We start from the raw sequence: 27395 nt of genomic DNA on the forward strand, positions 1-27395 counted from the left end.
AGCTCACGCCAGGGCTTCCCCAATCCATAGCTTCTCTTCTCAGCTCTGTTCCAACACTGAAAGTGGCTGGAGGAAAGGGAAAAAACCAAATTCCTTGAGGGAAAACTGTCGTTGAAGTTTTTGCTGGACCTGTCTGTAAAGGTAAAGGTAAAGGGACCCCTGACCATTAGGTCCAGTCATGAGCGACTCTGGGGTTGTGGCGCTCATCTCGCTTTATTGGCCGAGGGAGCCGGCGTACAGCTTCTGGGTCATGTGGCCAGCATGACTAAGCTGCTTCTGGCAAAACCAGAGCAGCGCATGGAAACGCCGTTTACCTTCCCGCCAGAGTGGTACCTATTTATCTACTTGCACTTTGATGTGCTTTCGAACTGCTAGGTTGGCAGGAGCAGGGACCAAACAACGGGAGCTCACCCTGTCACAAGGATTTCAACCGCCGACCTTCTGATCAGCACCTTCTAGGCTCTGTGGTTTAACCCACAGTGCCACCCAGGTCCCTGGACCTGTCTGTGGGTCACTGTATTTGTTCTCTTGTCCTGCACCATTTCTGATGTTATGCTGTATATCTTTCGGAAGCCAGCTGCAGAGCAATCTTAACCCATCTACTCAGAAGTGAGTCCTACCAAATTCAGTGGGGCATTCCCCCAGGTAAGTGGGGTTGGGATTGCATACTTTTATTACTTCAATGGAAACAGAGTATCGCTGCATTCTCAAAAAGGAACAAAGAATGAGCAACTATGTTCATCTTCAAGGCCGTCTTTAATTTATTTTTAGAAGGAGAGGGCATATTTAATATTGTAATGAGAGCAGGGTTAGATCTGAATGGGCTTTTGTGGTTTCCTTCCAATCCTGTGCTTTTACAGATGTAAGACTGGATTCTGTACAGAAAGGGACTGCTAAAATGGCCAGACCAGTTTCTTTGTTAAGTAGATAGCCAGGTTTGTTAAATATCTGTTTTGTAATGTAAGCTAGGGGTTAAACCACAGAGCCTAGGACTTGCCGATCAGAAGTTCGGCGGTTTGAATCCCTGCGACTGGGTGAGCTCCTGTTGCTCAGTCCCTGCTTCTGCCCACCTAGCAGTTCAAAAGCACATCAAAGTGCAAGTAGATAAATAGGTACCGTTCCGGCGGGAAGGTAAACGGCGTTTCCGTGCACTGCTCTGGTTCACCAGAAGCGGCTTAGTCATGCTGGCCACATGACCCGGAAGCTGTATGCTGGCTCCCTCGGCCAATAAAGCGAGATGAGCGCCGCAACCCCAGAGTCAGTCACGACTGGACCTAATGGTCAGAGGTCCCTTTACCTAAATGTAAGCTAGGGCAATGAATCATCACGGTAACTTGTAGTTGGAGACCCTTTTGAAAGGGGAGCAGGCCTCCCCCTCCCCTGGCTAATGATGATGACAGCAAGGTGTTTATGTCTGAAAGAGAACAAAGGGCTGTCAGTTTGGGGACTGGAGCTGAAACTGAGAGAGGCCTGACTCGTTCCTTGCACAGAATCAAGTGGTATGGGGTTGACCACTCCCCCACTGCCAAACCTAATGCGAGAGCAAGATCTGTGGCAGCATTAACATTATGAACTTTCCATCTGTATAGGAGCATAAATAAACCTCTCATACAAAATGCCAGCAGCCTCTAGTAACTGTCATGCCATGAAAACCAAACCCAAGCGATGCGCCGGGAACCCTGACATCTCTTACTACTTGGAGATTAAGATGCACATAGCAATATTGCAATTCTATACTACATCAACACACTTGAACCAAAATAGCTTCAAAAGACAAAAAAAGTGTGCCTCTATCAAAATTAGGCCTAACCAATTAATTCAACTAAAGCCAGGCCCTATGCCTGTTTACTTGGAAGTAAGCCCCACTGATTCCACCATAAAGCAGGTTTTAGAGAGCTAATCTTTGGCCTGATCTTTACACCAAAACTGGAACACAAGAGGAACCTTTCTCCTCTTCTACCTCACTTCCCCATATCTAGTTTCTTGCTCTAAAAATTGGAGCAACACGCCATCCCTGGCTATACATGATCAGAGCAGAACACCATATGGCGCTACCTTACCATCTAAACCCTAAATGCACACAGGATTAAACAATCATAGTTGACTGATCTATTGATTAGGACAACTGAAGCTTCCAAGCCATATTTCATTTCCTGAGACCAGAACCAGGAGTTTTGGGAAAAACACAACTGTCGCCAAAATAGCGACCCTGACTTGCCTCTTCCTTTCTCTCCAGATAGCATTTCACAATACAACATGTATACCGTGTTGTCATTCACCCTCTTGACACTTCACTTTGCTGCCTGCATCCTTTTGTATTGCTAGATGTTGACCAGAGGGTAGAAGAGAGGAAGACGAGACTGTTGGTGATGTTTTTGGCATCAGCCACATGCAACTCCTGCAACGTCCAATTCCAGCCTGGCATTTTACCCCTCCCTCTTGAACAACATAAAATCAAAGGTAATCAGACATCACACTTTGCCTTCATTGCTTATTATGAGTAAGGAATGTTGAGTGAATGGCAAAATAGAGTACCTTATTTCATTATTACCTCACAAATCCCATCTATACAGACATTAGGGCTATCTTCCAAGCAGGGTGTCCCATCTTTTACTTTGTTCGACAGAGAAAAGAAGAAATCAAAGCCTTCTGCAATACAGTACAGCTTGCACAAGTCTTGATCTGAAATGCAAACACAACCATGAACATACGTTTATTTTTGTCCAATGGACTGTTGCTTGGGATGGGGGTTGGACACAGAGAGATTAGGGTACAATAACCCTCATGTTATCTTAAAACAAGGTATCTGATGAAGCAGAGGTCATGTTTGCATGATTTATGAGAAAGGATCACCCACACTTCCATTTGCACTGCAATTTCTTCCATCAATCTGCACAAAACCCAATTGACGTTTGTTCCAATTCAGTAGTAAGCAGTGGGTTTTCCTGGGGAAAGCTGCAGAACAAAAATGCAACCTCTCCGACCCATACCTAGAAATCGCGGGAGAAACAGAAGTGTGGATGAGCCCAAAGAGAAAATAATATGTAGTCTAAAAGCCCAGCTGAATTGGTCCTGCAGATACTGTGATCCTGGAGGTGAGTGGAAACCACCAAAGTCGCATACGGAAGCCCCACATGTTCCTTCCATTGCACGGAACGTCCAGGCATCTTCAATTGCATACCTGCTTTGGGGAACCATGCCCATATCTTTAAACAGCAGAATCTTAAATCACAGATTTAAATTCACCTGCTACTTGAGTGTAAGGCTTCCACTTGTAGTTCCATCCTCTGAACCGCTTGCTGTTGAATTCTGCACACTGGGCTGCTCTGAAGCCAATGCTGTTCTTTGGGCACTTCTGACTGTTGCAGAGTTTCAACATCCGAGAGGAACCCTCACAGAACTTTCCTCCATGTGACGGTCTGCAATGTTGAGGTGGGGGAGGAAGATTACTTCACATCAGCTGCTAACCATTTTAACAACATGTACTTGAATAAACCAACACAAAGCAGAGGGTAGAGTAGCCATTCGCATAGCGACATTTTGATTCCAGCTTAGTTGAATCCATCAGCCTCAGTGCATTCAGTACAGGCTTCCTTGCAGTACAGTGGTACCTCGGGTTAAGTACTTAATTCATTCCAGAGGTCCGTTCTTAACCTGAAACTGTTCTTAACCTGAAGCACCACTTTAGCTAATGGGGCCTCCTGCTGTCGCCGCACTGCCGGAGCACGATCCTGAAGCAAAGTTCTTAACCTGAAGCACTATTTCTGGGTTAGTGGAGTCTGTAACCTGAAGCGTATGTAACCTGAGGTGCCACTGTACTCTCAAGATGAGGTGCAGGTGAGCTAACAACAGAGGCCAAACTGCACCAATAAGAACAGGATGCCCCCCCTCTTCTCATTGCTATATGCTCAGGTCTCACTGGACCCTTCTTCCAGTTGAGCTAAAACCACACCAGCTCCTAACTTGCAGAAAGCTTTTGTTCCCAGGTTCATTCCCAATGTCCCCTTCAGTTGCTGAAGGCATTCTGGAAAAGCAGGCTGTTTACAAGATCAAACCCTATACAAATTAACATTTAAAAAGTCATCTGTGTCAAGGTCTGAGGTCAATGTGGAAATCCCCCATAACTATTTTAATAAAGTTGAAGGATGTGTACATTCCAAAGCTAAATGTGCTTCGTGGCTTGATGGGGACTGCATTAAGGCGCTTAGAATATTCTTCTTTGTGCCAAGAGAAGGTCAAATGATAAGCCCAGGGAACGGCAATTATGCATATCATATTATATCCTAAGTTTACCCCCTAGTGAGAAGACATCCTCCAGCTACCAGGCAAATGTCTGGTAGCATATTTCTGCCACGATTACCAAGCATCTAGTTGGCACCAACAATACATTGTGTAGGTGGAACAGGTCAAGTGACACTGAGAAAGTTCCTATTCCAATCGAATACAGACGTTAGTTGGAGGATGCAGACAAGGGCTTCTAGTTTCAGCACAGATATTCTTGAGCACTAGATCACCCTTTTTGAATCCATCTCTCCGACTTTGTCTAAGACCTGGTCTACACATTTAGCACACTGAGGTGGCAGAATAGACTCTACTACATGAGGTGTACTTGACTAAGTGAATACCGGGCTCCATAAAAACAAAACAAACTTGCAGCAAATACAAAATTAGCCCACACAGAGCAGTCTGGACCACAAACTTCACCTTTGACATGCTATTTTCTTTTCGTTTGTAGGGTATGTTTTAAATCAGGGAGCAGTAAAAAGAAAATACGGCACCTCCCCTCACCTGAGGTTGGGAGGGGCACAGTCAATTCCACCATACCAGGCTTCTACTCCATTTAATTTTACACAGTACAATATCCATATCTTACATCCTTAAAATTCAAGCAGACTGCAGTTTCAATATGGCCTTATATACCTTTATGTGCTCAATAACAAACATCTGTGCTTATTTTGATTGGTTAGCCAAGACTGGCCAGAGTGTTTCCCTCTGCATTTTCTGAAGGTGCCTGGAACCTCTGTTACATTTTCTGGAAATCAGCCTGAACATGACCATGCCAGTTTTGCAGATACCGTGCAATGGAAATGCACTCTCAGCATCTGAACGCTAAAGGAAATTGTTAAGAAGTTGGTTTTGAACAAAGATAAGCCAAGAAAGCATCCTAAAAACATCTGGTTAAACTTTTGTGGAGCAGAAACAAATAACTACCTCCAGCGTGAAGTACTGGTTATGGCTGAACAGTTTAACCCATACCTTAGTTTAACCTGTGAAGATAAAGTAGGAGGCTATGCATAGCTCCCCAGAGAAAGGGTGTGCTTTAAAACATTTCCTTAGCTGTTTAAATGTATTTGCTGAGATTCCATGTTATGGGAAACACCCTCCCCTCAAACGTTTTTTAAACAATTGATGATTTTTATGTCTCCATAGTGCTCTTCCTCCAAGGAGTACAGAAGTAAGTCCCACTGACTTTTGCTCCTTTCAAGGAGCATGTGACGCTGTCAGTGTGGTACGTTAGCAGTCAGACCTTACAAATGCACGCTCTTGCTAGTTAGCGTAAGCAGTGGCTAAGTCCACAGAGCTGTATTGTTGGTAGGCAGATACTTAAACCATAGAAATACAATTGCTAGAGAGGACTCTGTGTTATGTCATTTCCCTTCCTCTCCTGGGAAGGAAGGAGCATATAATACTTCCTGTTCCTCTCCCTCTCTTCCTTTGACCAACTTTGGATACAGACATGCCTCTGCTCGCTGCATGTCTGAAGCTGGTTAAACTGTAAATATACCGTATTTTTTGCTCTATAACACTGACTTTTTCCCTCCTAAAAAGTAAGGGGAAATGTGTGTGCATCTTATGGGGCGAATGCAGGCTGCGCAGCTATCACAGACGCCAGAACAGCAAGAGGGATCGCTGCTTTCACTGCACAGCGATCCCTCTTGCTGTTCTGGCTTCTGAGATTCAGAATATTATTTTTCTTGTTTTCCTCCTCCTCCAAAAACTAGGTGCGTCTTATGGTCTGGTGTGTCTTATAGAGCGAAAAATACGTTTAGTATTTTGCCTGCATGCTTTTTTCTGGCTACTGTTGCTGTGAACTAAAGAATGATTATAAAGTAAGTAAATCTTATTTTTAAACTTGCTTTACTAGCTGTTGCCTGATTCTTTATTAAGCAGGGTAAGATGGGACAGTCATCTCAGAACAAGGTTTGAAAGCCTAATTCCTATGCTTTTGTTGCCAAGGATGGGATTTTGAAACTCTTCAACCCACACATGAGATAAATTATCCATTAAAACCCATTCCACAGTCAGATCACTGGTCTACTTAGAACAGAGATGTCTGATTCAACTAGCAGTAGTTCTTCATGCTCTCAGGCAGACGCCTTTCCCAACCCTGTTAAACAAGATCCTTTTAATTGAAGATCCTGGAGACTGAAACTTAGCATCTTATGTATGCAAATTGTGTGCTGTGCTACTGAACTATGGAAAACTGTATCACAACACGTCTCAAATGGAGGTAAACAGAAGGCTCATCCATACTTCCATTTGCCCCACTGCTTTCCCCCAGGAAAACCCACGGTTTGGTGCTAAATCAGAACAAATTGCAATCAGGTTCCCTGTGGACTGACATTTGTTCTGGTTTAGCAGTAAAGAGGGGTTTTCCCGGAAAAGTGGTGGGGCAAAGGTAAAACCACTTGGACCTGTGCTTTCTGGGCACAGGAGAAGCAGAAGTGTGGACAAGCCCCAGTCTTGTGTTTTGCAATGTTTGCTATAAACAAGGAGAGGCACCCAGTGCATGACATTGGTGAAGCAAACTATTGTGCCCTTGCGCCTTAGCTGCTGATGCAAAGCCATGGTTATGACTTTGCAACATCTGGCTTATTCCACCGAATTTAGACTTGAAGAAAAGAAACTCGCAGTCACCTTGGATTCGTACAATTTCGCTCTCGGTGAGATATGCCTCCTCCGCAGGTTCTGGAACACGATGACCACCGGGACCACTCTGACCACTGTCCGTGGGTTGGCTTGGGCCCTTCATCGCCATACTTGACACACTGCCCTCCGCGGCACCACTGAAACATATAACGTGTTTGCGGATGTTTGCTCATTGCTCCATACTTTCAAGTGCAAATTATTTTGCATCAAGAGTTTGCAACACCACATGTCTCACCAACAATGAAGCCACCTCACTTATATTATCTATCCCACCCAACCACACAATTTTAAACTTTGTTTAATACTTTCTGACTTCTCGAGACTGCTTTTGAGAAGCTCCCTCCTGCTTCAGTTATGGACTGAGGAATCCTGACTCCCTGAACTGGAGGGAAGGGGTTAGTACTGAGTGGAGTTGTCACCCTACTTGTAGACAAAAGCTCCACTGGGCACAGAAAAGGGAGCATTTGCCAAAGAGGCTCCTGCTACACTGTGCTAAACTCTACAAGCATAGATCTACCCCCAGCAGTGTGCTGAGTGCATGTAGGGCAGCAGAATCCATGCATACCCTACCACCATTATATGTCTTCATTGGCAATATTCATAGGTATGCAACAGACACACACAAGTTGGGAGGTGGAGCCTAGTGCCATAATGTGCCCCCACTTTGTGCATTAATTGAAACTTCCTTCTGCCGGGCCTGTAAGACAGAGCTATTCCACCTGGCTTTCAATTTGATCTTAGCCTGATGTTTTATTCCCTTTCCTTCCCTCCCCCTCCCCTTTTTATGAAGATTACCCACTCTGGGATCCCACAGCTAATTCTCCTCTGGTCTCCATGCTGGCCCAAATAGGACTAATTTAGCCAGCTAGCCCTGGTGATCATCTAATGTTTATTGGATGGATTTCCCCCCTAAATTGATTTTTGAATCCTGAATTTATTGTTATTCACATTTTATACGGTATTTTATGCTGTTTTTGTTGCATCAATTAAGTGTTTTAAATTTGTTGTTAGCCACCCTGAGCCCGGTTTTGTGAACCGGGAAGGGCGGGGTATAAATAAAAAAATATTTATTTATTACACTGCACTGGCATAGCGTGGGGGGTGCAAGGGGGGCCGGCCGCACCGGGCGCAACATCGGGGGGGGGCGCTCGCTGCCTCCGGAGTCGCTGAAGAGCCTCGGGCGCAGGCTGTAGCGGAGCTGCATGTCTCGCGGAACCGACGAGCTGTGCGCGCGTCCGGGCTGAAGGCGCCTGGCAGGCAGCGGCTCTCAGCGCTCGCCGCGGAGGACGCGCCAGGCAGCCCCTCCTCACAGCCCCGCCTCCGCCGGTGCTGCTGCAGCTGCTGGGCCATTGCATTTTCCTCGCCTCTCTGCCTCCCTCCTCCTCCGGGCAAGCGGCGTCGTTTGGGCGCCAGCGCCAGCGGCAACTTGCAGGTTAGGGGTTAGGGGGGGGCGCAAATTACTTGCCTTGCCCCGGGTGCTGACAACTCACGCTACGCCGCTGTTACACTGGAGCCCCCAAAGAGGACATATGTGTAGATACAAGAGACCACCAGATAGGAACACAAATCTTAGTTGCTGAACCGCAGCCCTGATATGCAAGATTTATACATGGGTTGTATAAATTGTGAGCATTTCTTAGCTTTCAGAAGTCCTGCTAGGACTGAGATACAAGTTAAACCACAAGAATTTGGGTGTTTTGGTGAACTCCCTTGAAGATTTATGCTTTCTTTTGAGACACCTGGACAGTGTGATAAAGTACTGTATGTTCAAGGTCACACTGCTTTTCCAGGAGACAAAACAACCAAGTGTGTATTCCATTTCAGTGTCTCCTGGCCTTCACTTGGGAAGTTAACACACTTTTTGGTGTTTGACGATTTTGATGAGGAAAGTAAGCAAACCACACGGCACCAAACTATTTATCCAGCATAAATACTGGCATTTGTTTTTATTTTTTTATTTTTGCAACAAATGGGATGTATATACACCAGCAATCTGTGGGTAGGGATGGGGGTAGAAATTAGATTTAAGTTCATATTCAAAGAAGAAGAAGAAGAAGAGTTTGGATTTGATATCCCGCCTTTCACTCCCCTTCAGGAGTCTCAAAGCGGCTAACATTCTCCTTTCCCTTCCTCCCCCACAACAAACACTCTGTGAGGTGAGTGGGGCTGAGAGACTTCAGAGAAGTGTGACTGGCCCAAGGTCACCCAGCAGCTGCATGTGGAGGAGCGGAGACGCGAACCCGGTTCACCAGATTACGTGACTACCGCTCTTAACCACTACACCACACTGGCTCTACCCAATCCACACTTTCTGAAACAACCTGAGAACTGAAACTTTGCCATCCTTTAAAAGTCACATGAGAAGGGACGTGGGTGGCGCTATGGTCTAAACCAGTTTGAATCCCCGCGACGGGGTGAGCTCCCATTGTTCGGTCCCTGCTCCTGCCAACCTAGCAGTTTGAAAGCATGTCAAAGTGCAAGTAGTTAAATAGGTACTGCTCCGGCGGGAAGGTAAACAGCATTTTCGTGTCCGGCTCTGGTTCGCCAGAAGCAGCTTAGTCATGCTGGCCACATGACCCGGAAGCTGTCTGCGGACAAACGCCAGCTCCCTCGGCCTATAGAGCGAGATGGGAGTGCAGCCCCAGAGTTGTCTGCAACTGGATCTAACAGTCAGGTGTACCTTTACCTTTAAAAGTCACATGTCCCTGAGTTTTGCAATGCAGTTCTCCAGGCAACTAATACGCCCAAAAATGCATATACTGGGATAGGTAAAGGTATACTGGAATAAAGTCTCCACAAAAACACATAGTGAAAACAGTGTACAAAATATATTATAATAGGGAGAATCGATCTGCAAAAATGTATAGATTAGGAAAAACTGCATATAAAGATGTGAATGTTCGGAGGTATTCAAGCTAAAATGCTGATGGATGTTCTTGAGCGCTTAAGATAGAAAATCAGAAGTTGATTCAGAAGTATGGAGAACTGGAAAAATGAGAAATGAAATTGACACCCTGTCTAGGTTTTCGGGAGGATATGTGTGGCTGCTGCTCCTCCTTACACATCACCCCTCAGGTAATGTTTTGCAAAGAAATGTGGGGTGAGATGTGGTATTGCCACATGCAGCACTTTAGAATATCTGCCTGGTGGCCCAAGCAGAAGTTCTTCTTCTCATGTGATTAGAATCAGTGGAGATACACTAGAAAGGGCCACCACCTCTGCCACATGCCTTGGTGCTCAGGCTTCCTATTCTCCGTGCATTGAAGGTAGAAGTCTGCATTGAAAAGCCCACTGAACTCCTTTCATGATTTAGAACTCTGATTATGCACAGTTCTGAAGTGTACAGTGAGCTTCCCTCATTGCATGGAGAAAAGGGATTCTGTTTTCCCTTAGCTGGGAACTGTGCAACAAGGTTATTACTGACATTTTCTTTCTTTCTTTCTTTCTTTCTTTCTTTCTTTCTTTCTTTCTTTCTTTCTTTCTTTTAAAAGCCAATACATGCATCCTGCCATTTTTCAATGTAAAGAATTAGAAAGATCTACAAATGCACACTTGTTCCCCTTTGGTGTTCTGCGCCCTTGTTAACCACCAATCAAGCTGAATATTCAAGTTACTCCCGCTAAAGTATTTCTGGCTTCAGATCATGGTCTTAAAAAGGGGCTTTGCTGTCACTGTCTTGCTTCGTTGACATCTCTAATTTACGACCCTTTTTAAAAAAAGCTTAGTCAGCAATGAATCAGAGTTCAAAAGGAAAGCTAAATCTTGGAAAGGGGGTGGGCTGTCTGCAGCATTCGACTAGACCATCCTGCTCAAATTCCAGGAATAAAATAGAAAGCAACACAGTGGCTGCTGATCTGAAAGGGCTCCAGGATTTGGGAGCCCTTGTCCCAGTGCTCTTCAGGTCCTTTTGCCCATCTGCAAATGTCTCTGTTGAGTTCTCTGGCCTCATTCATATGTTACCTGGAGTGGTGAGGTTGCTACCATCTTTTGATTGCTCTCATGCTGCTCTTGGTAACATCCAGTCCAGTGTGATAAGGGTGAATTGTGACGTTTTGAATCATGCTAGCAACCTGGGTGGGATGTGGGTGGCGCTGTGGTTTAAACCACTGTGCCGCTTGGACGTGCCGATCGGAAGGTCAGTGGTTCGAGGCCCCACGACGGGGTGAGCTCCCATTGCTCGGTCCCTGCTCCTGCCTACCTAGCAGTTTGAAAGCACGCAGTGCAAGAAGATAAATAGGTACCGCTCCGGCGGGAAGGTAAACGGCGTTTCCGTGTGCTGCTCTGGTTTCACCAGAAGTGGCTTAGTCATGCTGGCCACATGACCCAGAAAAACTGTCTGTGGAAGTGGACAAATGCCGGTTCCCTCGGCTTGTAAAGCGAGATGAGCGCAGCAACCCCAGAGTCGTTCATGACTGGACTTAACTGTCAGGGGTCCCTTTACCTTTACCTAGCAACCTGGGCATTGCTGGCTAGGACACAACCATGGGATTCCCCACAAACCACAAGGGTAGAAGTTATCAGGAGTAATGTAGTCACAATCCTGCCTTGGCAGATAGTCATGTCTCTCCAGGAAATGCAGAAATGGGGTCTGATTATCAGTAAACTTATGATTTAGCTTCTCTACCCTAAGAGAACATCTAGCAGAGGTGCACCAGGCTATAATCTGGTTCTGGGCCTAAGGCAGAAAGAGAGAATCTGTGGCTCTCCAGATGTGGACGACTCCTCAGCCCTAGGCAGCATGACCAATGGCCAAGGATTATGGGAGCTGTAGTCCAGTAACATTTAGAGGGCCACAGGTTCCCCATGATCGGCCTTGGAAATCCCCAGAAGGGAATCTGCCCTCACAAGTTGCTATCCAAGAAGGTTTATTTCTCTTTAAAATAGTTTTGGTAGATCCAAACTTAGGCCTTACCTCAACTTCCTTTGGCACTGTGCTTTCCAGAAACATATATGCACTTTAAAGTTCCTTGTTTTTGTCATTTGTCCCAGACCCTTCCCTGGGAAAACTCGCTCGTTAGTGCTGAACTGGAGCAAGTGTCAGAATACTGAAAACCTGTTTGCTCTGATTCAGTGGTAAAATGTGAGTTTTCCTGGAGAAAGCGCCAGGAAACAAACACAAAAGAAAGTCTGGATGAACCCTCAATCATGCTTAGAAAAGATTCATTAAAAACAATAGGAAATAAGTAATTTGTGATCATCTGTATAGTATTGTAATATAAAATAAATATAAAAATAATATGAGGGGAAATATCCAAGATTATTTAACATATTGCCATCACTATCTAAAAGAAGAAAGCAATAATTCTATATTATCTAACACTGCCCAAGATAGTATCCACTTAGATAGAAAGCTGCTATTGATTAGCCGTCTGTCTCCAATTCTCACAATTTTTAATCATTCACTTAACCTGATTATTTCCCAACATCCCAGAATCCACTCATCAATCAGTGGTAGAACTGGAAATTTCTGTATCTTTGCCATTTCAGTTGCTAATGTTGGAGAAACTACTTCCATATGTGATTTCCTTAGAATATGATAAGGATAACTAAAAAAAGTAATCCTAAAGAAATCCATTGGCAGCCACAATTTTTTAAATTATCTGAATAGTTTGGTTCCAAAACTCCTATGCAATTTGCACAATGCTAGGAGCAGCGAATCAAAGTCCATGGACGTTTGCCTCCAATTGCCTCTCCCTTCAGAAATACAATGAAAGCTATTTGCAATCCACTGCATGGAGGTTCCCTCACTCATCCACAAAACTAAGTTCCTGGCACATGAAATCAAAAATACCCTTCCTTTCAAAGCCACAGAAGGGAACCCCCCTCTATCGACAAGCCAGTCTGCTACATTCCACACGGGAAGGCAAATGCATTCCCACCAGAATTGAACTATTTGTCCCGGGGATAAATGTGGCTCTCCAGATATTGTCGGACCATCCCTCATTATCGGCTATGCTGGCTGGGGTTGGTGGGAGCTGGAGTATCCCATCCCTGTGCCCATCCCTGGCACAAAATGTACATGTCTGAGGCAAAGTGGGTGACACCAAGACACAACAGGGCAAGTTGCTTCACTTCCAGACATGGCTTGCCTTTGCTCATCAGTCATGATGTGTAACTCATGCATACACCCATACAATCCTCTATGAAGATGTAGGCCTCTCAAACCACCACTTTGACTCAGCCAAAATAGGAGTGAGGAATTCAGGAGATTTTTGCATCAGTCAACGTTCAGTAGTGTTACTGAATGTTCAGCCTGAACACTGAGGTCCAGCTCTGAGGGCCTCCTGGCAGTTTCCTCACTGCGAGAAGTGAGGTTACAGGGAACCAGGCAGAGGGCCTTCTTGGCAGTGGCGCTTGCCCTGTGGAATGCCCTCCTATCAGATGTCAAGGAAATAAACAACTGCAGTGGTACTTCCAGTTGTGGACGGGATCTGTTCCGGAGCTCTGGTCAGATCCTGAGGTTTCCGCAAGCATAGAGACCGCTTCTGCACATGCACGCGCAGCGGCAGACTGCTTCTGTGCATGCGCGTGGTGCGAAACACTTCCGGGTTTGCCACTTTCGCAACCTGAAGTTTACGTTACCCAAGAGTAACATAAGCCAAGGTGCTACTGTATCTGACTTTTAGAAGACATCTGAAGGCAACCCTGTTTAGGGAAGTTTTTAATGCTTGGTGTTTTATCATGCTTTTAATATTCTGTTGGGAGCTGCCCAGAGTGGCTGGGGAAACCCAGGCACATGGGTGGGGTATAAATAATAAAATTATATTATTATTATCATTATTATCCTCCTCTTCATCATCATCATCATTACTATGAGGTGGCCTGGTAGAGCGAGCAGGGGGAGGTGAGCCATGAATGGGGAAACGAAATCCATTGGTTTTACTCACTATACCCAACATGCAAAACGGCCTTTCTAAATTTCAGCAGGACTCACACCTGTAACTGACTCTGTACTCTTCATATGTAAAATATAAGATGAAGAAAGACTGAGAAAGCTTGCTAATATAAGTTTGCCATGAATGCCTTCTGTGTAGCACATGCGTCCTGATCCAGAGATGGTAATCCATGCGTGGAAGCAGGATTGTGTGCATGGATCAGAGATGGTGAGCATGTTTCAGGAGCACAGCTTTATGCAGGCATTTTCCGTTATGGCCAATCTGTGCATTCCGGTTAGGGAAGTACATTAGAATGTTCATCCGTTTGAAAGTACTACAGTTCTGATATGTAGCTTCTGTATTTGGATGAATGCACAAGCCTGCTTCTGTCTGTGAATTACCTTTACTCGACCAGGCACTGGTATTCTTACATTTCAAAGTACAGTGGTGCCTCGCAAGACAAAATTAATTCGTTCCACGAGTTTTTTCGTCTAGCGAATTTTTCGTCTTGCGAAGCACGGTGTCGGAAAAGTTTTGGAAAAGCTTCAAAAATCACCAAAAACCTCAAAAAAGGGTACCAGACTGTGTTCTATGAGTTGCTCCTCGAAGTCAAGTTGCAATTTATTAACGGTGTTAAGAAAAAGGAAACAAACTTGCAAGACGTTTTCGTCTTGCGAAGCAAGCCCATAGGGAAATTCGTCTTGCGAAGCAGCTCAAAAACCGCAAAACCCTTTCGTCTAGCGAGTTTTTCATCTTGCGAGGCATTCGTCTTGCGGGGCACCACTGTAACTATCCACAGCCACCTCATTAGATTTCTCTGTTATTGTTATGGATTAATCTCAGGCATGGCCCCCTTTTGCTTTGAGAATGAGTTACGATTTACGGCAAGTGAAACTTTAGAAACTGAAAGTAGGAGAGTGCAGCAAGGGAAGCAAATGGACTGTACATAGTATACCATCTGATTTATAGGCGAAGTAATCTATTTGAGATTAATTGTCCTTGCCTGTTATTCTTGGACAAAAATAAAATAAAAACTTCACCCACCACTTCTCTTGGGACTGTCAGTCAGGATTACACCCAATTTAACCTAAAAGCACATGTTCACTTTGATGTGAAGATCTTAAACTGTGTCTGTCTGCATTCATCTTGACAAGTGCTTTGTGTATGATATCCTTAAAATCTAGTCTGGAGTCAAATGACTCAACAGTTCAGTTTGGAAAAGGAGAGTGATATGATATTTCTTCTTCTAGGAACTGGAGCTATCCCTCCTTCGAGTCATCGCTAAAGAGATCAACTACGTTAATCTGTTTGGATTAGTGGATTATCTGGAGCCCTTTCTCACCTCTTTATGGAAACATGTAAGCCACACAAAGCCCATCAAAAATGCGAAGAGGGGAGACAAAAAATCCCTGCATCACCATGTCCGCATTGCTCTTCCTCTCCATAGGGGAGTGTGGCAAGAGGTGGTGGCAGTTTTGCAGCAGGGCCAAATTAAATACGGCACCATTTGGGCAATTAGCACTGGCATGAATTTACACTAAAATTAGCAACTCTATGAATAGTGGCAAACCTAGACAGCATCTTAAAAAGCAGAGACATCACCTTGCCAACAAAGGTCCGTATAGTTAAAGCTATGGTTTTCCCAGTAGTGGTGCATGGAAGTGAGAGCTGGACCATAAAGAGGGCTGATTGCCGAAAAATTGATGCTTTTGAATTATGGTGCTGGAAGAGACTCTTGAGAGTCCCATGGACTGCAAGAAGATCAAACCTATCCATTCTGAAGGAAATCAGCCCTGAGTGCTCACTGGAAGGACAGATCCTGAAGCTGAGGCTCCAATACTTTGGCCACCTCATGAGAAGAGAAGACTCCCTGGAAAAGACCCTGATGTTGGGAAAGATGGAGGGCACAAGGAGAAGGGGACGACAGAGGACGAGAGGGTTGGACAGTGTTATCGAAGCTACCAGCATGAGTTTGACCAAATTGTGTGAGGCAGTGGTAGACAGAAGTGCCTGGCGTGCTCTGGTCCATGGGGTCACGAAGAGTTGGACATGACTAAATGACTAAACAACAACAAATGAATAGTGGGTTGTTTTTTTTAAGTGTCAAGATTATGGTGAGGGAGGGAGGTGACCTCCAGCCCTTTGCTCCCCACTATAGCCATCAAAATGGTGGTTGAATGCCTGAAGCTCCACCTGGGGTTAGGGGGGTGGTCAAATGTTTTCCCCCCAAGTGAACCCATGCAATTATATGGGAGGTACCCATGCTAATGCATTATCTCTAGGACACAGTGATGCTAATGTGCTCCCCCCCCAATAATCTATTGGATACTTTTCAGTAGATAAAACATTTTCACAGTAGTGGGGAATCCTGATTTTTAATGGCAGCAACATGGCAACAATGAATATTTAAATTGGGCCTTGAAATATTAGAATTACTATTAAGTTCAAACTTGCTTTCGATATGTTGCATGGAATATGAAATGAACAGGAATATGAAACAGCTCTGCAAGAAAAGTAAGGATACCTTTGGTTTACATATGTGAAAACGGATAACCCTCTTGCTAAGATTAGAGGAAATGGGGGTTTCCTAGTAAATTGTGAATGGAAGTTTACTCATTTAATGTACTGCATCTTGTGATGAAAAGGTATCAAAGGGCCCTTTATTTTTCTTTATTGTTACAAGGTTTTTTTAAACAGGTGTATTTTGCAACATGTCATTGATGCAATAACAGCGTGTTCGTGTTGGATGTATACTTGATCACCCACCCACCATTCCCCTTTACTAGCTGCTATGTGATGCTTTTGCACTAGAGAGGCACTCCTGCACAGCAAAAGCAAGGCAAAAAAATAAAATAAACCAGAGCATTTCAGATATAAAATGTTACAGGATTTCAGCAGGCAGTTACCTGCACTGACTGGAAATGAAGCAGCATGTCTGGCCTGAAACAGAATACTGTTTCCTGGCACCAATGGTGCTGACAGCAGGATGGAGTAAAACCATCCATGACACCACCATGAGCACAAATTGTTAGGAGCACACTATAAAAGGGATGTCCTGAGAGGCCCGCAGAGAGAACCCCCTTTACTCCAGGGATGAGGAGTCTACGACCCTCCACCATCCCCAGGTAGCATGGCCAATGGTCAGCGAGGATAGAGGTCACCTGATTTCCCACTCCTGTTCTACTCCCACAATCCCATTCTCTTCTTTCACCATACCAATTCCACACCAAACCATTGCCAAACTATAAAACAAACAAACCTTCCTTACCATGTCATATCCACATGTTGTACCCTCTGCAGCGGGCATGAATTTGGTTTCACATTTTCTGCCGATCCGATGGCACCACAATGCTTTGCAAATATCCTAAATGGGAAAAAATGTCAACAAACTGAAGTCGGTATTTAATTTCTGAATGCATCCACTGTTGCAACTAAAAAAGAGCAAACTCATGCAGTTGATCATGTCCAATGGTCAGTTGACTCATGCAGTTGATCATGTCCAATGGTCAGTTGACTCATGCAGTTGATCATGTCCAATGGTCAGTTGACTATGTAATTTTCAGTGGGTAACACCTCCATGTGGAGGTACATTTGACCAAAATTAGGGGCTTCTGTCCACATAATCTCACATCAAAATATCAATCTACTAGATGGCTGAAGCTTGTGCAGTGTAATGGCTAAAGTGCTGCACTATGGTGCAGGGTTCAAACCAGGGTTCAAACCCCCACTAAACCATGAAACTCACAAGGTGACCTTGGGATAGTAATGGTTGCTCAGCCTAACCTACTCACGGGGTTCTTTTGAGGATTATATCGGGAGGAGAGAACAAGGCACATTACCATTTGAGCTCCTTAGAGTTTGGATTTGATATCCCACTTTATCACTACCCTGAGGAGTCTCAAGGCGGCTAACAATCTCCTTTCCCTTCCTCCCCCCCAACAAACACTGTGAGGTGAGTGAGGCTGAGAGACTTCAGAGAAGTGTGACTGGCCCAAGGTCACCCAGCAGCTGCAGGTGGAGGAGCAGGGAAGCGAACCCAGTTCACCAGATTACGAGTCCACTGCTCTTAACCACTACACCACACTGGCTCTTAGAGGAAAAGGTGGCATATAAATGTAGGACATAAACAACACAGGGCAAACCAAGAAGCTCCTTGAGTTCCTCTGCCACTTGAGATCCAGTGGGTGGTTACTTGGGTGAGGACCTTTTCAGTTACTCCATAGCACAGGCACATGGTCCTGAGCTCCTTGGATTAAGGGTGGGATAAGTATGTGGTGAAACAAAACAGGCTCTTACTTTTTTGAAGTCCATCATGCACAGCTTGGCTTTCTCACCGAACTGCCACTTGCACTGCGTGGCAGCATCATACAGCTCCCCTGGTAGCTTCTCGGGGTATTTGTACTCATGCACGGGCTTAGGCTGATCAGCAAGACACAAGGACTGAGCAGAGCTGCAAGAGACCCAAACAAGGTGTATTTGGATATGTCAAATGCAGTTTTAAAAGGGACCCGTCTTGCAGCTAGTCAGCTGTGAAACAAGGCAGTTCTAGGTCAGCTATGGACAAGAACGAAAGGATATAGGAATATGGTATGATAAAAGAGGTGCAAGGGAATTGTGAGCTGGTATTTGGGGTCTTAGAGAAGCTATTCCTTAAGCTTCCTTGGCTGGTCAGCTGCCTGCTCTGACTCTTGAAGGCAAAAGGATTAACTGTTGCCATCTTTTCATAATATTGTTTGAGCTAAGATACTTTGCTGCAGCCTCTGTTCCTCAGCTGAGACCATTTACTGGAGAGGACAGCTGTGTCCTAGGGCTACTGGAAAGCACTGAAGAGACAAACAACATCCTACCAATAACATGTTAGAATTCCTGCTCCATGATTGCAGTCATGGGATTGTTGTCTTTCACATGATGGTGTATGTTTTGACTCCACAGAGTGGGAAGTGACGGAGACAAGATGTTTGTGTTACTTTGTTCTGTGAAGTGGGACTATTGTCCTTTGTTCTTTTCTCTTTGCTGTCTGATGCTAGAGAGAGAGGGAGCCATGCTGTAGTGCTCTGTGTGTAAATAAAGTAGATTAGCCAAAATGCTGAGTTGCTGAGGTCTGTTACGCAAGCTGCGCAAACTCTGCGGATCCCTAAGTGTGCCGGTGTCTGTTGACATCGGATGCTGTGATATTTGGGCTGAAGAAAGCTTTTGAAGCTCCCGAACAATCGACCAGGAGGGAGAGAACATGCCAGTCAGGCATGTGTCTCTACCAGGGTCCTACTTGAGTGCAGGACGAGCTCCTAACATAACAACCCTCTCCTCCTGGATGTCACCCCAATGTAATAGGGTGCAGAGGACATCGGTAGCACCTTCAAAGACATGTATTTTCACCCTAGATTTGGGGGTAAAACTTCCTTGGACTACTACTGCTGATGGCAATAAAAGCACAAAGTTTTGATGTGGTCCTTTCCTGTATCAAAGTAAATGTGTTTTTGTTGCATCACAGGAAGTATTTATTTTTATTTATTTAAAAGCATTTCTAAACCATTTTTTTTTAAAAAAGAAGAAGGTATGTGAGGAAGAATTAGGCACGGGCAGAAACTGGAATCCCAGGTTTCCTGTGTGCAAATGAAATTGGCAAAAGAAAACCCCTAAACTGGTGGTATACTCTATCTACTGTTGGGGTTCGACTCCCATCAGCTCCAGCCAGCATGGCCAATGATCAGGGATTAAGGGAACTGTAGTCCAGGAACATTCAGAAGGTATCATTTTGGCTACCCCTCCTTAGACTTTTGAACTGGATGTTCTGATTCTAGATTAATACAAGGACTACAAAACCTGGAATAGAGCTATGTTCTCCTATCAGGAACTACAAATAAAACCATTCACAAATCATTCTCAAGGTTTCGAGAACACATCAAGTCTGCCGGACCTGGGTGTGTACATTGTAACTCCCCATTGTAATCAGCACTCAGACACTTTGGTACCTGAGGCAAATCACAAAATGGTGCCCCACCCCTGTCCCGGCCAAGGAAAAAGGGGGAGTGAAGAACAACATTAGGAACAAAGAGGGAATAGAGCTCCATATAGGGACCCACTGCCCCTGTGGATCCTGCCACCTGAGGTGGTCGCCTCACCTTGCCTAATGGGTGGGCTGGCCCCATTTGATATCTTTTATCATCAGAGCCTCAGCATATCTAATGATACCAGCTGACAATGTGCAGAGGGCTAAACTGTGACTGGAACAGCAATGAAGTTAGCTCTCAACTCTCTGGTGTTCGACAACTCTCTGGTTCAAATCAGACCAGTAGTTTGACTTGCATCTAGTTGTCTTCAATTCTGTGCTGTTGAAAAACAAGATGAGCACATCCTGGGGATATCAGACGCGTGAGTGGCTGAGTCTAACATTAACCCATTCTCCTAAAATAAGTTCCACCATACAGGCATCACTAAATGGGATGAGATCTTCTGCTATTAATAGTGGAAGCACGACAGGACAACGTGGTCAACGCTATTAGCGTGACTGAGAGAAATTTAGCACAGGAGGATTCTGCACGGAACGTCTTAGCATTGCAACACAACATCCATCTAACAAATGACAGAAAAGCAAGTCAACTCAAAAACTCACTGCAAGCTCATTCACTGAATGCTTGCGGTTTTCAGAAAGCTGAGCAGATCCCTGTTACGGGCGCATCTGTTAAGAAATGCCTAGTTATCTACCAGTGCTTCACTCACATGGAAGTTGATTCCATTTTCACAACATTTTCCTATCTGTAAATCCCCACATTATATTTGAGCATTCACACGATGTAAAAGCCACCTTTGGAACCACAGTAGAATCTAGAACAAGTTTATCACTTATTTCCTTATTAGTTGCAAAAGGGTTTTTTACCCCCTGTAAGCAAATACAGTAAGCCCACAACTTGTGTGGGGGTTATGTTCTGGGGATCATGCCTAAAGCCAAAATCACATATGGTCAAAACACATTGGGTTCAGTGCTGAATAGGATTGCCTAAGTATTTTTCTCCGGATTCCCGCCTTCCTTCCTTCCTTCCTTCCTTCCTTCCTTCCTTCCTTCCTTCCTTTCTTCCTTCCTTCTTTTTGCCAAGCACGTAAAGCTGAATGTGCACAAATTAAATGCATGTAAGTTGTGGGCTTTACTGTAACATGGAAATGAACACTAAATTTGCACCATGTTCCACTATTGTTCCAGATATAGGTTTTACATCATGTGAATGCTCAAATATAATGCAGAACGTAGCAATTAGGAAAACAGAATAAACTGCAATGTGAACGCAGCCCCAAGGTAGTGAAAGAGTTTGTCGAGAGATACAGGTTCAAATCTCCACGTAGCCAGGAAGCTCACTGGGTGATCTTGGGACAGTCACATTCTCTCAGCCTAAACTGCTTCACAGGGTTGCTGTGAGGGAAAAATAGGAGCATGAGGAGAGAACCATGTATGGTGCCTTGACCTCAAACCCACAGCCCTGAGATTAAGTTTTGAGGAAATCCTTTATCAAGTGAAGTGTAAATCTTCTTGATTAAAAATTGTTTGTGATAAGCTTTCTGACTGTTATCTTACCGAAGCAAACACTAGTTGGTAAAATGGAGTAGAAAAGTTGAGTGGACGCCCCTTGCCCCGAATCCTAGAGGAGGCAGAGCATTAAACATACTCCCTCTAATTTTCATTATGGTCTATATAGTAAGAAAGGCAGCATTCTTGTGACAGTGGACCCTTGGCTGGTCTTGGGGCCTAGCAAATGTCCAGTCAATCCACCATCCCAAAAGATCTATGAATGTTATCTATCTGCTCTGGTATACTGACCCACAGGTAAGTTAAAACATCCAGATTTTCCTTTATCAAAAGTGTGGGGGCAGGAAGGAAAGTTTTCAGTGACTCAACTCTCATTTCCACAACATGCATACCTTAGAAATTTGTAGAGATACTGACGGCTACAAGCTGACCAGGAGAAGACCCCATTGTGTCCTGCCAGTGTGGGTGACATGATGTTACCTTCAGACTTTTTGCAAATATTTCCCTCTCCGTCATGGATCATGCCAAAGCTGCAGGAGGAAAAAACAATAACTTGCATTCTCTCTATATAAATACTGCCTAATAATACCAGCACTCCAGCAAATTCGTAAGAGAGCTTTCTCGGTTGTGCACCATTTTTAATCCTGACAAGTTTTTAGAAAAAAACTATCAATAATTTTTAAGGACTCTTTTGAAAAGTATTCCTGCTGAATACTTTTACCCAATATGATGCTTCTCCTAGGGTGATAGTCCCAGCCATTGTTCCAGCCCCCAAAGCCATAGAATCTGAACTCTGAAACACTGAGCAGATGAAACATGAAGGCAAACAAGCAGACCTAAATTACGATATGTTTGTTTGGAAGATCGTATCACAGTTTGAATTCTAACCACAGTTTGCTCAAACAGTCATTTGGCTTGTCACCAGATATTTAACCGAAGCACAATGAATTTCTACTTCACCTGTTAGAAAGGATGCTGGAAAACAAACAAACAAACAAACAAACAAACAAACAAACATCTAGTATCTCTTTCCAAAGATATGCATACAAACTTACTTGTGTCCAGACTCATGAGCAATAGTAAATGCCAGACCAAGACCAGTATCTTCATTAACTGTGCAGCTGCGATATTTACTGCACATTCCATTTATTGGAGCAAATCCTGGTAAATTAAATGTAAAGGGAAGGGAAACAGCATTCATTAGGAAATGGTCTTTGTGAATGTTAGTTTAACAAATACCAAAAAAGAAAACACAAAAGAACTGTTGGCTTCAAAATGCATATGTAATACTTGGGTTTTTGCAAAGTAGACTGCTGCTGCCACCGTCACACAGCTTCCGTGTTGTGATATGAATTACAGTGGTGTCTCGCAAGACGAAATTAATTCGTTCCGCGAGTTTTTTCGTCTAGCGAATTTTTCGTCTTGTGAAGCACGGTGTCGGAAAAGTTTTGGAAAAGCTTCAAAAATCAACAAAAATCTCAAAAAAGGCTACCCCACCGCGTTCTATGAGTTGCTCCTCGAAGTCAAGTCGCAACTGTACTAATGGTGTTAAGAAAAAGGAAACAAACTTGCAAAAAACGCAAGACGTTTTCGTCTTGCGAAGCAAGCCCATAGGGAAATTCGTCTTGCGAAGCAGCTCAAAAACCGCAAAACCCTTTTGTCTAGCGAGTTTTTCGTCTTGCGAGGCATTCGTCTTCTGGGGCACCACTGTAGAAAGGAACTGCTTTCGCTGCTTTTATGTATCTCAGTGCGCAACTGGATCCCTGCTCTCTCTCTCTCTCTCTCTCTCTCCCTCCCACACCCATACCCTGAGCAGAGCACACCACTAATTACTGACCAGAGGTATTGGCAGAGCTATTACACTGGATAACAAAATAGAGGCATCTTTCCCCCATCACCTGAATATTGCAAAACCCATGGCAGACATCTGATAGCTTGTGATGGTCGTGTTTAATTCCAGCATTTATCACACTGATGTCCTGCCCTGAGGAATCAAATGGGTATACACTGAGAGGCGGTATGGTTTTGGACTGCAGAACCCCAATTTATTTATTTATATATTCCATTGTTCTCTGAGAAGCTCCAGGAAAACGGGGGTGGAGGTGGGGGTGGGTGGGACAGAAGATCCCTGCTCAACATCAACCCTCAAATTCTATTCCTACAGATGCCCGTTAGTTTGCAACTATTCCACCACTGTTGATATTTGTGGGGCATGGTGGGTAGCAATTCTCAGAGGGCAAGATAGGGTAAGGTTACCAGACTTTTTTCAAAGAATCTGGGGACACTTTTTTTTTTGAAAAGAGAAAAAAGGGTTATTTTTTAAAAAGAAAATTAAGAAGTAATATCTTCTCTTCTATGGTCTCCTGGGTCCCATGGCCTTCCTCTTGGCCCCGGCCTCCTCTTTTGGAGCGCTAGCCACCGTGGAGTAGGCTAGGGTCGGGCATCGGCTTGGCCATGCGTCCTTGCCCTCCCAGTGCTCTCCTACCTCTCTTTCTCAGCTGTGGCAGTGGCATGGCAAGGTCGGAGCTCCCCCCTTTTTTCTCTTTCATTTTTCTTTCTATTCCTTTTCCTCTCCCCTCCTTCTCCCTGTTTTGGCTCCAAGGTTTTGCTGGCCCCAGAGTGCTGCTGGACAGTTGTCCGGGTGGCTGGGCATTCTCACTCCCAGCTCAATTTGGGTCACATGGGGGGGTGTCAGCGGTTCCCCCAGTTGATGCACTGGGTGTCCCTGGTTCCCCCTTGGCAGTGGCAGCGGCAGTCTCAGCAGCCCAGAGCCAGCCTGGTAGCGCAGTTGGCTCTGGCTGCCTTCAGGAGCTGCTCGCTGCCGTGACACCCGCCATTTTGACTCGCCAGAAGTCTCCATATGACGTGTCCTGTGCCGTTGAACCAATCACGCAACATTCATTCCCTACTAATAAATCTACAACACTTAAACGATAAACCCGGGGACATTAAATGAAATCCGGGGACATTCTGGGGACGGATTTTGTCCGGGGACAGATTTGTAAATCTGGGGACTGTCCCCAGGAAACGGGGATGTCTGGTAACCATAAGATAGTGTCTAGGACCCTTCAGTTGCTAGAGTGTAATCATGCCAGTCAGTTGTGAAATAATAGGCCCAATATGTGTTTAGCCGGTTAAGTGTCAAGCCAGACACTGGATTTTAGGTACAGTGGTGCCCCGCAAGACGAAAAGAATCCGTTCTGTGATTCTCTTCATCTAGCGGTTTTTTCGTCTTGCGAAGCAAGCCCATTGATGGATTAGCGGATTAGCGCTATTAGCGCTATTAGCGGCTTTTATCGGCTTATCTGCTGATTGGATCAGCTGATAAGCAGCTTAGCGGCTTAGAAAAAGGGGGGGAAAGGGAAAAAAAACCAGCAGGAACTCGCAAGACATTGCCGTCTTGCGAAGCAAGCCCATAGGAAATTTGTTTTGCGAAGCACCTCCAAAACGGGAAACTCTTTCGTCTAGGGAGTTTTCCGTCTTACGAGGCATTCATCTTGCGGGGCACCACTGTATTTAGCACCATCAGCAAAATACATTGATTCTGCCAAGGCCTTTAAGAGCAGGGGTTAATGCTTCAGCGGCGATGACCACAGTAGGTTGCCAGCAAGGACTCACCTAGCGTATCACATGGCTCGTTCTTCCAGGAACATATATCTAGGCCGGTAAGCAAAATTGCATGGTCATGGCGGCTCCCATCCTTCCCCATCAGCCCGGACTGCCACTGACAAAAACTACTCAGGGTATGGTCAGCGTGGTGATTGATCACGAGCCCTGGCTGAACAGAAGAGTCAAACAGAAGAAAAAGTCCAATGGGAACCGGGAATGAGGTTTAGTTTTGTAGCTGTGGGTGAGTTGATAAAAACAAGCAGGTGTTTAAAGGGAAAGACACAGTCTCGGAGCCTGGCTTGGCCTTACCGCTACGTCCCTGGCCCCCTCGCTGAATGGCCGCTTGGCCACAGCTTGCTCGCTCCTTGCACAGATGGTGAGCAGACACAGAGGAAGGGAGGCAGGCAAGGGGTGACCCCAGTGTGGCCTGGCCTGGCACTCCTCTCTGCAGGCGTCAGCGGGATTCGCCCTCCAATTTGCCAGCTGGGCTTCTTCCTTTGTGGGCTGGCAGACGCCACAGTGTGGCCCCACTTGGCTCCTGTGACAAGGGCTGGTGGAGCAGGCTCTGTTCACCCTCTGCACCCTGCCTGGCATGTGTGCACACCCTGGGCATTGGCACTACGACGCTTATCTCTCAATCAGAGCAAACCGCAACTTGGGTTTTCCCCCAATTGCCATTTGCTCTGACCTGTTGATCAGTGTTCTTCAGTTGTACCTTGGAAGCTGAACGGAATCTGTTCCGGAAGTCAGTTTGACTTCCAAAATGTTTTGAAACCAAAGCGCAGCTTCTGATTGGCTGCAGGAATCTCCTGCAGCCAATCAGAAGCTGCAGAAGCCCCATCGGATCCAGGTTCCAAAAATAGTTCGCAAATCGGAACAGTCACTTCTGGGTTTGTGGCGTATGGGAGCCAAAACATTCTGGAACTAAGCTGTTCGAAAACCAAAGTACGACTGTATATGCCATATGAACTGTGGTATCCAAATTTGAAATATATTGTACGTCATCATTAAACATAAGCACTGGAGGATAGTATGAATCTTAGCTCTAGGTTCCTCTTTAGAAAAAAAACAGCAAGGGAGAGGAACATGGGTTCCAAAATATCAGAAGCAGGTTGTAAATATCATTTAAAATAAATCAATATTGTATCTGAAGATATTATTATGTTTGTCCAATATTTCTTCCTCCTTTTTACAAAATCTGTTATCTGACATAATAATAGGAACAAAGGATAAAAGTAAAGAAAATCAGCAGAGCCTGATTGGACTAAGAGTACCCAATGGACAGGATTGGGTCCAAAGTGTTCACATAACCTCTACTGACCAAGAAGCAAACTCCATTTGAATTTAACAGAATTTACTTCTGAGTAGGCAAGGTTAGAATTATGCTGTAGCTAACTAAAAGCTGCCCTTATAAAAATAACAAGTACTAACTGTTCCTTTAACTCCCTTTGCTGCAAAAGAAAGAATTGTAAGCAGTGGCGCAGTAAGCAACAGATTTACAATTACAGAGCAGCAATTTTTAAGCATAAGATGTAAAGGAAAATTATATCACAGGTGTAAGATCAAAAGATTACTCTCCTTACTCTTTTCATGTTGGACGTGGTCCAAGCACGAAAAGCTAAACATTCAATGTAATTAACCTGTCACTTAAGGAGTCCTGATCGCTCAGCACATAAAATGAAGCATTACATTGCTAGTAGAGCGTTCTACTGCACAGGGGTTTGGAGACAACTCAAAAAAAAAAAAGGAAAGAAGCAAGTAAATGAAGGGAGAGTAGGCTTTCGTGTCCCTGTCAACAAAGTTGTAACAGCTGGAATAGTGAGGATCAGGAGCTGTTCTTGTGGGGCTCAATGTAGGAACGATACAGGCTTCTGTATCTCCAAGTGTGGAGTTTTTAAGTGCTTCCTTAAGTGGTCAGTTCAGAAGCGTGTTCCAAATCAAATGTGTCTAGTGGAGTTAGGCACACATGGTTGGGGACTGGGAGTGAGCTGAGAGTTCATATTGAACCTCCATTCTTACACACATCATTTCTCCACCGTCTCTAACCATCAGTATGGGTCCTGTATACCTGAAGGAGCGTCTCGACCCCCATCGTTCTGCCCGGATACTGAGATCCAGCACCAAGGGCCTTCTGGCGGTTCCCTTATTGTGAGAAGTGAGGTTACAGGGAACCAGACAGAGGGCCTTCTCGGTAGTGGTGCCCACCCTGTGGAACACCCTCCCTTCAGATGTGAAGGAAATAAGCAGCTATCCTATCTTTAAAAGACATTTGGAGGCAGCCCTGTTCAGGGAAGTTTTTAATATTTAAATCTGTACTGTTTTTAACACTTGATTGGAAGCTGCCCAGGGTGGCTGGGGAAACTCAGCCAGATGGGCGGGGTATAAATAATAAATTGTTATTCATTATTATTATTATTATTATTATTATTATTATTATTATTATTCTCGTGACATTGTGGTTA

The 27395-nt window shown here is 44.7% G+C and overlaps 1 protein-coding gene and 2 long non-coding RNA genes across 4 annotated transcripts in view; 1 reads left to right on the forward strand and 2 right to left on the reverse strand.

The window, feature by feature from the left end:
• LOC309538909 overlaps window positions 1-27395 on the reverse strand; it is a 206878-nt gene that overhangs the window by 78045 nt on the left and 101438 nt on the right. The gene's annotated exons all lie outside the window — the stretch shown is intronic.
• The window catches only part of ADAMTS16 (ADAM metallopeptidase with thrombospondin type 1 motif 16), an 80949-nt gene that overhangs the window by 35465 nt on the left and 18089 nt on the right, over window positions 1-27395 (reverse strand). For both annotated transcript variants that reach the window (XM_082234211.1, XM_082234212.1), the window contains 8 exons: window positions 24943-25102; window positions 22380-22485; window positions 21717-21854; window positions 18102-18255; window positions 17074-17169; window positions 6919-7067; window positions 3247-3419; window positions 2552-2682 (listed from right to left, as the gene is read on the reverse strand). In XM_082234211.1, the coding sequence (XP_082090337.1) occupies window positions 2552-2682; window positions 3247-3419; window positions 6919-7067; window positions 17074-17169; window positions 18102-18255; window positions 21717-21854; window positions 22380-22485; window positions 24943-25102 (1107 nt within the window). The remainder of the gene's footprint in view (window positions 1-2551; window positions 2683-3246; window positions 3420-6918; window positions 7068-17073; window positions 17170-18101; window positions 18256-21716; window positions 21855-22379; window positions 22486-24942; window positions 25103-27395) is intronic.
• LOC309538969 lies at window positions 14135-16573 on the forward strand. Its single transcript, XR_014222562.1, has 3 exons — window positions 14135-14226; window positions 15056-15163; window positions 16503-16573. It is a non-coding gene; the product is annotated as an uncharacterized lncRNA (long non-coding RNA).

This window comes from Podarcis vaucheri, assembly GCF_965113315.1.
Source record: "Podarcis vaucheri genome assembly, chromosome: 8".
NCBI classification, from domain to species: domain Eukaryota; kingdom Metazoa; phylum Chordata; class Lepidosauria; order Squamata; family Lacertidae; genus Podarcis; species Podarcis vaucheri.